The sequence below is a fragment of the Neophocaena asiaeorientalis genome, unplaced genomic scaffold (assembly GCF_003031525.2).
Source record: "Neophocaena asiaeorientalis asiaeorientalis breed wild unplaced genomic scaffold, Neophocaena_asiaeorientalis_V1.1 scaffold29, whole genome shotgun sequence".
Lineage (NCBI taxonomy): Eukaryota > Metazoa > Chordata > Mammalia > Artiodactyla > Phocoenidae > Neophocaena > Neophocaena asiaeorientalis.
Window position 1 is genome coordinate 2323970 of NW_020174423.1, and position 12284 is coordinate 2336253.

The window sequence follows — 12284 nt, forward strand, 5'->3', positions numbered from 1 at the left end:
TTCCTTCCTTCCTTCTTCCTTCTTTCTTCCTTCCTTCCTTCCTTCCTTCTTCCTTCCTTCTTCCTTCTTCCTTCCTTCCTTCCTTCTTCCTTCCTTCCTTCCTTCTTCCTTCCTTCCTTCCTTCCTTCCTTCCTTCCTTCCTTCCTTTCTTCATGGAGAAGATGAGCACATTTACACTCAACAATCTTTTCATCAAAATCTGTAGGCCTCTCTATGACCCAGACATTGCACTCCTGGCCATTTATCCCAGAGAAATGAAGACTTAATATAAAAATATGTACCTGAATGTTTTTAGAAGCCTTAACATAATGCCCCCAAACTGGAGATAATCAGATGTCCTTTAGTAGGTAGACAGTTAAACTGTGGTACATCCATACCTTGGAATACTACTCAGCAGTAGAAAAGAAACAAACTGTTGATACAGATAACAACCCAGATAAATCTCCAGAGAATTATGTTGAGTGAAAAAAAAAATCCTCAAAGGTTACATACTGTATGGCTCTATTTATGTAACACTCTAGAAATGACAGAATTATAGTAATGGAAGACAGTAGTGGTTTCCAGGGGATAAGGAGAGGTAGGGGCAGGAGGGGAGTAGGTGTGGCTGTAAGAGGGCAAAGATCCTGGTGGGGCTGGAAATATTCTGTATCCTGACAGTATCAATGTCAATATCCTGGTTGTTGTTTTACTCTGTGTTACCATCAGGGGAAACTGGGTGAAAGGTACACAGGATCTCTCTGTATTGTTTCTTACAACTGAATTTGAATGTACAATTATCTCAAAATAAAAGGTTTAATTTAAAAAATCTTTAGTCCTCTTCACCCTTTGGACAATAGTTAACGTGTCCCGATTTTTATTCATTTCTATTATTTCTTGGGGAATCTATCAGTAGCTTTCTAGTGGTATATTTAGGGTCTTCAGCATTTTCTTGGCAGGTTTCTAGTAATTAGGTCTAATGCATTTATATAGCATTAAGTTTGAAATCACATAAATTTGTAATTTGATCGTTTATTTTCTTATGTGACCTTGTCATATCAAAAGAAACTGGCAGAAAATGGTCTTTCTTATGGATTTAAGGAAACATTAGGATTACTTTGGGGGCACATAACTATATAATCGATAATTCTATCTCCAAATAAACAGCTACACTTGTCCTTTTCATAATATAAATCCTACTATCTTCAGAATAAACCCCTGTACCATTTTAACATTGAAAAAGTCACATCTTAAATTAATATATTAGACTTTAGTCATGAAGGCTCAGCTCTAGTGAGCAGGACATAAAAGGAAAATAGTAGGCTTTGGGTGAACACAGACTGTTTGTTCAGGGAAATCAATTAAGTGGCTCAGTGATAATGAAATCTGTCTAAACTGGTATTACAGACTTGCAGAAATATAGGGAACAGTTGAAGAGGGTTGGATGTTTTGCGTATAATCATGTCATCATGATATTTGCTGAACTGTTGTGGGACTGGTCCTCACATGTAATTTGTCTTCACTTCCAACCTCACTGATAGCCCTTACGATACAACCTGACTTACGTATGGTAAATGGAGCTTTATAAAATGCCATTGATTATTCCCTATAAGTTTATTTAAAGGGACTTGATGACAGCGTAAATGACTAGTAAAAGTCATGAATTTCAGCTGGAACTATAAATTTGGGATTTAGACTTTATATCCCAAATTTACCACTTAGCATATTATCTGGAACATTTTGGGCACACAGTAAATGTTTGCCTAACAAATTACTATTGATTTTTTGTGGTCCACGCTGCCTGTCCATGACCCTCTCGCTTCCACGTTCCTTCAAGAGAAGAGTGCAGTGGGACTGACGGGGGACTCTTCAGATGTCTGTCAGTGCTCTAAGGGGAAACCTGAGGGGGGTCCCAGTGAAAGTGTGAGTGTGGGGCTGCACCGAGATGCAGGAGGGGTGGGGTCAGGCATGTGGAAAAGACTGCAGATAGATTTGAGCCAGTTTTCTTTCACACTGAAAAGAAAAGGTAGTTGGACAATCTCAGGAGGAGATTGAAGTACCAGTATTCAAGACAGATTAGACATTTTTTTTCCCTAAATGTACCTGTTTGGTTTAAACACAAGTATTGGTTGTTTTTAATTTATTCCCCCACTGCAAATAGCATTTTATTTCTAAAATTGCTTTAGTGGGCTAACCTGAGATGTAGCCGCCATTTATAATGGGAAAAATATGCATTCCAAATTCTGGTAAGTTAGAGTGAATTTTCAGAGTGCAGTTTCTCCTCTATTGATGGTAACATAATCTGACTCTCTTTCTTTCATCTTTCTGACCGTGCTTTCTTGTTAGTGGGCAACAGAGCTTCTCCTTATTAAGCCCTTCTTTCCTCCTTTTCACCACTTTATTACTCGTCATTGACTTTAGTAGCCTCATAAGTTGATGCCTTACCCATAGATTTTCTGGAAAATATCTACAGGTCCCTGTACCTTGTCTATGTTTAGTAGAATAGCAAGTCCTTTTTCACACCACATCTTTGTTATAACTGAATTTTCTATTTATTATAGATCCTTGCTGGCACATTTCTGGATAGTCTGTTGAACCTTCTTAAGAATTCAGAGAAACTGCTGTGGGACCACGAAGAGAAAGATCTAATCTTAAGGCTTACGTGAGTATTTTCTACTGTGGACTCCCTCACAACATGTGAAAGCTTCAGTGAACTGTGGCCTTGCTTTTGGGCAGATTCAGTTCTATAGTCAAGATGAAAAATGTTATCTATCATTGGGCTTATTAAATTTGGAGGTTAGTAGTTTCTCAAGGGCACAAAGAAATCACAAAATAAACCATGCTTATTCTCACTTAAAAAATAGACAAGAAAGACTTGTCCTTTTTACTGAGCTGATATTCGAAAGAATCCCAGTCTGCAAACCACAAGAATTCTTAACTGTTTGAACCAAAAATACCAAGTAGATTGTTTTTCATTATCTATTCTTAGAGAATTTAACCGAAACGTGGTACCTCTTGAAAAGCACTTGATATGTGGTATTTTAATTTTTTAAAAGCTTGTGATACCTCTGTCTTTTTTATGGTCCAATCCAATGACTACTGTAGGGGAAAATAGGGAGATTACCCTTGAAAGAGAATTCTTGACTGTTTTTTAGAGAAACGTCTTCCCATTGGGTTAATTTCTTTAAAAAGCATTATATAGTGTCATAATCTGAGGTTTATCTTATCTTGATCCTTGTAACTCTTAATCATAAACATATTTTCCCATTATTTAGCATTATCCTTAACAGCTCCTTCTCACCCTTTATATCCAACAGGTCATTGAGTTGTGTTCATGCTATCTAGTGTATCGCTCTCCAGTATGCCCCCTTCTCTCTGCCACTGCCTTAGATCAGGCTATCATTTCTTGCCTGGATCTCTACAATGACACTGATTGATCTCCCTGTCTCCAATCTTGACCCTCTCCAAACTAACCTCTCTGTATTGCCAGAAAGTCATCTTTCTGAAAGACTAATATACTAAGACCATGCCATTTCCTTGACTTGAAATCCTTCAATGACTCCTTACTAAATAAAATTCAGGTATAATAAATCTTACTATGGACTTGTTAGGAAGATTAAATAAAATTCATTAAGACCCCTTAATGCAGTGCCTGGCTCGGAACAGGCTCTCAGTCTGTGTTAATGTTTCCCCCTTGCACGCATGGCAGCAGCAGAGCTTAAGGTGGCCCAGGAATAGAGGGACAGTGGCTCTGCTGGAAACCAGGCTAAAAGGAGTGGGGGCCAAGAATCTCACCGCAATCCAGAGCCAGGCTTTCCTAAATCCCCGGGAGGTTAGGCACAATAGATTGATCTAGCATCCAGTTCCATCTGTGTTCCAGGAAGACTTTGCCTGATAAATTATAAGCCAAGCTCATGTGTGACTAAGCTTTTTTAACCTTAGAGTAAGGGAGCCATCTTAACGAACACATCGGTCTCTGCCTTTGTGTTTTCTTGTTTTGGTTTGTTTTCTCTTTAACTTCTTAGTAAAGTTTCTTTTGTCAGGCTTTAACTTTTTCTTAAATGAACCAAGGAAAGGACAATTGCAGGTGGGGTGGAGACACACCCACATACACACACACACACACACACACACGCACGCACTGAGAGACCAAGAAATTGCTGAGGGCAGGGAAGTATCAATGAAGGATGTGTGGAAACACCTACTGGTGAACCGAGGCTACTCAGATGGGTGAAGTATTAGCATGGACACAGCTGGGATTGCTGCCTTTGTCCTGCCTCTGCATCCCCACAGAGACCTGTTTTTCCTCATCTCTCCATCTTAAGACAGTGGGAGTTTGGCAAAATCAGATATTTAGATAACCACAGAACAAAGCAGAATAGGATCAATACTGTAAAAAGGACAGAATCCTTAATTTCATGATACTTCCAGTTTTTAAATTTAGTTTGTTGCCTTCCTTAGCTTTTCTCTTTCTATGAAAAATTTGAAGTTTGTGCTCTAAACACAACATTTAGCAGGTCCTTATTGAGTGTGAATTAAGTTATTGCTTTTTTCATGATGATCTAGTTAACTTTTGAGCTGATAATTCTGTTTTACCATATAGAATATCTCAAATACAATAAAAAGCAAATATATGAAAGAGAATTACTTTGTTTTAAATAAGAATCTCTACCAGTAGTAGCGTTTGTGTGTGTGTATGTGCGTGTATAGGTAGTTTTATGAAGTTTAAGGAACATGCTGTCTTTGTCTTCTGATGATGTAATAAACTTAAATCTAAGCACTTATATCTTTTTTTTTTTTTTTTTTTGCTGTACGCAGGCCTCTCACTGTTGTGGCCTCTCCCGTTGCGGAGCACAGGCTCTGGACGCACAGGCTCAGCGGCCATGGCTCACGGGCCCAGCCGCTCCGCGGCATGTGGGATCTTCCCGGACCAGGCCATGAACCCGTGTCCCCTGCATCGGCAGGCGGACTCTCAACCACTGCGCCACCAGGGAAGCCCTAAGCACTTATATTTTGCTTCACTTTAAAAATATCTCAATCCAGGGACTTCCCTGGCCGTCCAGTGGTTAACACTCCATGCTTCCAATGCAGGGAATGCAGGTTTGATCCCTGGTTGGGGAACTAAGACCCACGTGCCGTGTGGCGCGGCCAAAAAAAAAAATCTCAGTGTTTTTATATGATGAAAAGTGAAGTATGGCTTTATGGTAATTTAATTGCAATTTTGATTCAACAGATATGAGAAAAATGAGACATTTTAATGGAAAATAAAAAAATAGTAATTGATAACTCTGTTGTTGTTTCTGTTTGGTGAGGTAATTTATTAGAGGCAGGAGGCCAAGAAGAAAAAGAAATAGCGCTTTTCTAAATGACTTCATTGTCTTGATTTAGTTGGCTTCTCTGAATCTTGTTCACCTCGTATTTCATTACAGGCACATTCCGTCACCACATCTGAACAATGTCCTACGTTTTTGTGAATGATTCTTCTCAGACTAACGTGCCCCTGCTACAAGCCTGTATCGATGGAGACTTTAACTACTCCAAGAGGCTTTTGGAAAGTGGCTTTGACCCAAATATTCGTGACACCAGGGGCAGGACAGGCCTTCACCTCGCAGCAGCCCGAGGGAATGTAGACATCTGCCAGTTATTACATAAATTTGGTGCTGATCTCCTGGCCACAGATTATCAGGGAAACACAGCTCTTCATCTCTGTGGCCACGTGGATACCATTCAATTCTTAGTTTCCAATGGACTCAAAATTGATATTTGGTAAGTTCTGTGGTTTTTGAAGTCTTGTCACTTCTTCCCATTAGTCTGTCAACCAATGATCTAATCTTGGAGTCCGTTGATTTTGTTTCCTCACCGATTGAGCACAGCAAGTTCAGAAGGGTATTGAGGACAATGAGTGAGGGAACAAGAGGCTGACTTCTAGGTTTATGCTGAAGCAGTGTATGTCTTTCTATGAAAATAGTGGCTAGGTTCTGCTACTAATTAATTGTGTATTGTAAGACAAGGGCACTTGTCGACAATCTGTTACAGCCTGGGCACTGCACATACTGTGTTTAGCTCATTTAATCCTCAGAATGAATAACTCTTAAGGTAGGTATTCATTTCATAGATGAAATAATTGAGACAAGCATTCTGAGTTAAATGACTTAACAAAGGTCACACAGCTGGAATCTGAACCTCGTTCCACCTGATTCCAAAGCTTGTTTGCCTTCTGTCCTATAATATACCATGCTAGCTTCCTAATCTCTCTGGGGTGCTCACAGTCCTTTTGATACTGAACAATTTGAAGAAGTAGTGGTTTTTTTGGTTTGTTTTAGTGATTCCATCTCTTGAGTGGGAAAGATCAGGCCACTTTAAAAAGTGACCTTGACTTTTAAGCCACAGTTTCATGTTGCCCTAATTTATTGGTGCTCTAGTGTCCCTAAATTTGAATAAGACAGTAAGTGGTTCTGCTGCTACAGAACAAGATGTGGTGGGAATTAACTATAGGATTCAGTGTTACTTGGGCTCTCTCCTGTTGTTAAATAGCTAGGTGAACCAAAGCAGCTTATTTGATTGCTTTTGAGCGTGGGTGGTTTTTTTTGTTGTTTGTTTAATTCTTAGACATTTAAAAAATATATACACACTTCTCATGAAATATATAAATGTGAGATAAGGATGAATCTAGAATTTTCCAATTAATTTCTAGGAAGATGCCCTCCTTTTCTTTTATTTATTCTCATTTATCTACTCTTGCCTGTATATTTTTTTTTTCCTTTTTCTCTAAAAGGAAAAAAAAAAAAGGTTAACTCAAAATTCAGGTTCCACCTCAACGGCTGATTCTGCTCTGGGTTTTAATTTCGAGTTAATAGGGCCCATGCCTTCCTCACTGAGATCTAAACAAATGGCTACTAACAGTATAATATAACCTCTTTATTTTTATGAACTTTTTAGCAATCATCAAGGTGCTACACCCCTGGTTCTGGCAAAGCGCAGGGGAGTGAATAAAGATGTCATCCGATTGCTGGAATCTTTGGAAGAGCAGGAGGTAAAAGGATTTAACAGAGGAACTCACTCAAAACTGGAGACTATGCAGACAGCTGAGAGTGAAAGGTACTTTGATACTTTCAAGTAAAGTGCTTTGGTACTTTCTTTGAACTTATATTAGTCCTTATGGCTCCAGATTACAATTGAAAAGCTATTAACGGAAAGTACTGTGTGCCCACATGCACAGAATGTTCTGTTAGCCACTGGGCAAGGGCAGCCTGCTGTATTGGTAGTACAAGTGAAAAGAGCTGAATAAGAGGGAGGGAAACAGGAATCTGAGAATTTAAGTACAGATCACAAAAAGAATGGAATTTCAAAAAAGGAGGAGAAAGATAAGTCAGGACAAGAACTTGGACAGTATTAGAAAAGACCAAAAAGCTACCTTTCAGAGGTAGGGAATTAAAGTGCTGAGGAAAAGTAAAACAGGAGAGTAAGACAAGACTTAACACATACACAGTTCAGTGATGTGAAAGTGACTTTTACATGAGACGGAACAAATGAAATTTGGGCTCCTGTAAGTAATTGAAGCTAAGATGTAGTGACTGACAGGGTCTCAAATATCTCATCATTTCTCATCTAGAAGCAGTTTAGAACATAGTTCAGGGAGCTCTGGAAAGGTGACCAGGCATCTTTTCTCTGGCATCACAGGCTCAACAGGTAAAGTCTCTAGGCCAGACTTAGTTGTACTAGCATGTAGTTTGGTTGACCACCATGGAGTTTAAGCTTTCCAGGTATTACAGGGGAGGAAGGATGATGAGCTTTATAGTCTCCTCCCACAATTTTCGGTGGACTAGGGCCCTCAGTAGCTATTGACCCAGTAGCAGATTGACCAAGACTTGGAATTAGGAGCATATGGTCCACTTAGACTGTTGAGATCATTGTTTCTGTGAGTTCCAGATGAAATCCTCTGTTTTTCATAGTTCACCCTTAATTTCTGTGCCCGTGACTCCTTTCCTCCCTCTTCGTGGACTGCCTGGTGTACTCCTTGGGGACCATTAATTCTACTCTCAAGTTTAGGATTATTTTGTTTGTTACAAATACTTATTATTGTCCAAAGAAATTAAACAGTTTTACTTCTAGAACAGTGCATGCTCCTTATGAGTTATCACTGAAGGCTGGCAAGTACATAAAATAAGAAGCCAGAGGTGCATTGGCAAGCCCTTCTTTCACCTGTGTGCTGTGGATTGGCAGTCAAGATGCTATAAGCAATTCAATAACATTGAGTTATCTGTTTTTTATTAAAGATCATGTTCTTGCAAAATAACTTAAAATTTATTTTCAAAACTACTTTAAGCTTCTTTACTGTGAAAAATGTCCAAGAATGTGCACTTTCTTGGTATATATTCAGGACTTTGCTTGGTATATTTTGTTAATAGCCAATTTCTTGGCATCTCTTTATTAGAAATATACTTTATTTTGCCTCAGTTGTGATTATTTATTAACTAAGAGGTGATTAGTCATTTGAGCAATGCAATATGAAGTATTTATTCCTACTTCTTTCACGTACCTGCCATTGCACTTCAGCATGAGAATTTGCATTATTTACGGCATTATGTAAAGCCTGTTCTTTGAAAATTGAATTATTAATACTTGTACTACCTAGTTGTTCTATCTTACTCCTGCCCTTCAGTGTCATGGTAGGAAGGTGTGGTTGAAGCTTAAATTAAAAAGCTTAAAGCAGCATCACTGGTTATTAGGGAAAATGCAGATCAAAACCACAGTGAAATACCACTTTATACCCAATAGGATGGCTACAATCAAAAAGATGGACAACAACAACTACTGGCAATGATATGAAAAAATTCGAGCCATCATCCATTGCTGGTGGGAATGTAAAATAGCATAGCTGCTGTGGAAGACAGTCTGGCAGCTCCTCAAAAAGTTACACAGAATTACCATACGACCCAACAATTCTGCTTTTAGGTATACACCCAAGAAAATTGAAAACACATGTCACACAAAAACTTGTACATGAATTTCATAGAAGCATTATTTATAATAACCAAAAGGTAGAAACCACCCAAAAGTCCATCGATGATGAGTGGATAAACAAACTGTCATCTATCCATCTAGTGAAACATTATTCCACCATAAAAAGGAATGTAATACTGATATGTGCTACAACGCAGATGAGCTTTGAAAACATGCTACATGAGAGAAGCCAGGCACAAAAGGCCAAATATCATATGATTCCATTTATATGAAGTGTCCATAATCAGCAAATAGAAAGTAGTGGTTGCCAGGAGCAGAGGAAGGGGCAGTGGGAAGTGGCTGCTGAAGGTACAGAGTTTATTATAGAGGCGACCAAATGTTCTAAAATTAGATAGTGGAGATGGTTCTACAACTTTGTGAATTTACTAAAAACCACTGAATCATGTACTTTAATTTTTTAAATTTTACTTTTTGCTGTGTGCAGGGTTTCTCTAGTTGCATCGAGCAGGGGCTACTCTTCATTGTGGCGCGCGGGCTTCTCATCGTGGTGGCTTCTCTTGTTGCGGAGCATGGGCTTGAGGCACACGAGCTTCAGTAGTTGCAGCATGCGGGCTCAGTAGTTGTGGCATGTGGGCCCTAGAGCAAGTGGGCTTCAGTAGTTGCAGCACACGGGCTCAGTAATTGTGGCGCGTGGGCTCTAGGGCGCACTGGCTTTAGTAGTTGTGACGTGTGGGCTCAGAAGTTGTGGCTTGCGGGCTCTAGAGCACAGGCTCAGTAGTTGTGGCGCATGGGCTTAGTTGCTCCGTGGCATATGGGATCTTCCCGAACCAGGGATGGAAACTGTGTCCCCTGCATTAGCAGGTAGATTCTTAACCACTGCACCATCAGGGAAGCCCCTGAATCACATACTTTAAAAAGATGAATTTTATAGTACATGAATTACATCAATTTAAAAAAAGTGAGGGAGGACTTCCCTGGTGGCACAGTGGATATGACTCCATGCTTCCAGTGCAGGGGGCCTGGGTTTGATCCCTGGTTAAGGAACCAGATCCCACATGCATGCTGCAACTAAGAGTTTGCATGCCACAACTAAGGAGCCCACGTGCTGCAACTATGGAGCTGGTGAGCTGCAACTAAGGAGCCTGCGAGCCACAACTAAGGAGCCCGCCTGCCACAACTAAGACCCTGTGCAACCAAATAAATATTTTTTAAAAAATAAAAAAAGTGGGGGAAAAGTTTAAAGGGATTGGCTAGTACATGGCATTGTGGCATAGCTGTGTAATGATTAGCCTTTTCTAGAACAGGAGATAAAGCAAGATTTTGAATGTATTTAGTGTTTTCCAGTCCCCTTATGATTCCCTGAAACATAGCGTAACTTCTTAAGGGCCTATCAGTCAAGTTGATGAAAAACATTTCCCCACACCCCCTTATATCCTAAGTTTAATTTAGTTCCTTTTTACTCTGTAGGTATGGGATGACAGAGACAGTGTAGGTGACACATGTACAAAAAAGATTACACATGCACACACAGACCATCATGCTAGAATCAGGTATTTCCTAGACAGTAGAAAACATTTCATTGGATCAGGTTGCTACAGACAGTTCTGATTGGCAAAACTTCATGGGCTCCTAGAGAACGTGCAACTGAATTCTCATTTTATAGGTCCTTACCCCACCCGCCACTATCCAAAAGTAGAGTGTTCCTAGGAAACCTTTCCTTAAGCTGAGATGGCATAAAGCAATTGCCTTAGGACTCATCTTACTAATGGATGCACAAAATAAATCGAGATAAAGCACAGATGCTCACAGACACAGTTCAAGGATATTGCAGCTGGATGCTGAGATGCTGCGTGTAGTTCCTGGGGAAGGAGCTTGGTGGTGCCACTCTTCCTGCAAAATAAACATTAAACACTGTTTTTGCTTTTCGCCTTTTTTCATATGAAAGCAAAAATCCTCTTGGGATTACTTTCAGTTAGCAAATACTGGTAGTATTGTAGATGTTTCTTAAAAGTGAGGAGGCATAAAGCAAACTTTCAAAAAATAGGGGATACCTGTATATCTAACACCTTTAAGTATGAGAGCATGTTGACTCAGACATAGTCAATAAATTTCATGTAAGTCAAAATTAACCTCTCCTGAACTTCTTAAAGTTCTAATCTTATTTTTGAACTTGCTTGAGTTTTCTTTAAATTTTTGTGTTGTTGTAGATTCCCATTGAAAATGTCTTCTCCTATTCAGAAGATAAATATTAAAAAAAGTTTGGATGTCAAACAGATTGGCCCATTAAGAAATCACCTTCCCATGATTAGAGAAGACTCTAAATGCCAGTAAACGCTGAAGTGCCTTTGTTTAACAGTGTCAAGAAGTAAAATAAAGTTATAGGTTACCAAAAAAAAACAAAAAACAAAAAACCACTGTCAATTTTGCATGATGAACCAGGCTCTTAAGACATTGTTTTGTGCTGTTTCCATTGTTCTGCCCCAAGATGGTTGGAAGATTATGAAGAGAAGGAGTTTAGGAAGGATAATAACAGCGGTAGATAGTTGATACCTGTGATTATGGTCATTGTGGCTTTAATCTAAATGATACCCTGTTGTTGGTCCTGTATGTTGTGACATAATTGTGGGTGCTAATCCCTTAGAGCTTCAAATTCATCACTGTGCAGCCTTCCAAATACCAATGTCAGATATACTCTATTTGTAGTGGTCATATTTCTCGCTTATATAGTTACGAAAACCTGAATCAGTGTTTTTATGGTATTTGTGCTACCTTATTTTCAAGTAGACTCAGCCTTTATATAGAAGAGAAATAAACGTATTTTGTGTTATTGTACAAGATGGAACTAAAACCAGTAGGAGGAACCTATTAAGAGGAATTCCTAATGGTTAGCCCTGTCCAAGTGCACAACAGACTGAAGAGTAAGCATGCATTACTAGAGTATTACAGTTTAAAGAAGGAATTCCTTCATTGGTCAGATTATTGAACTAAATTAATAAAAATTCTCCTTTCACTTTAAGATTCACATACTTTATAGAACAGTTTTTTAGACTTGCCCGTCTTTGCTAATTTCCATTAACATGAGTTCTCAAATTTTGAATCATCGTGTTGAATTCTAAATTTCAAATAACCAAAATGTGTTTTGCTTTAGTACCTGGTGGAAACAACTCATTTGACCTACTTCAAGACTTCTGCTTGGGACGTTTTTATTAGAAAAGGATTTTTAACTGACTCTTCTAGATACTAAACCAAGAAACATAATCATTACTGTTTAGCAGTTTATAGTTAAAGTTAGATTGTCCAGATACCTGCACGTATATAAATCAGTACACAAATGGGTGAGAATA

The 12284-nt window shown here is 39.0% G+C and overlaps 1 protein-coding gene across 9 annotated transcripts in view; it reads left to right on the top strand.

The window, feature by feature from the left end:
• ANKRD46 (ankyrin repeat domain 46) overlaps positions 1 to 12284 on the top strand; it is a 60215-nt gene that overhangs the window by 18934 nt on the left and 28997 nt on the right. For all 9 annotated transcript variants that reach the window (XR_003004725.1, XR_003004726.1, XM_024756538.1 and 6 more), the window contains exons 2-4: positions 2538 to 2638; positions 5406 to 5742; positions 6916 to 7074. Coding sequence is in view for 7 of the 9 variants with exons in the window: in XM_024756538.1 (XP_024612306.1) it covers positions 5432 to 5742; positions 6916 to 7074 (470 nt within the window). In the remaining 2 variants the exon portion in view is untranslated. The remainder of the gene's footprint in view (positions 1 to 2537; positions 2639 to 5405; positions 5743 to 6915; positions 7075 to 12284) is intronic.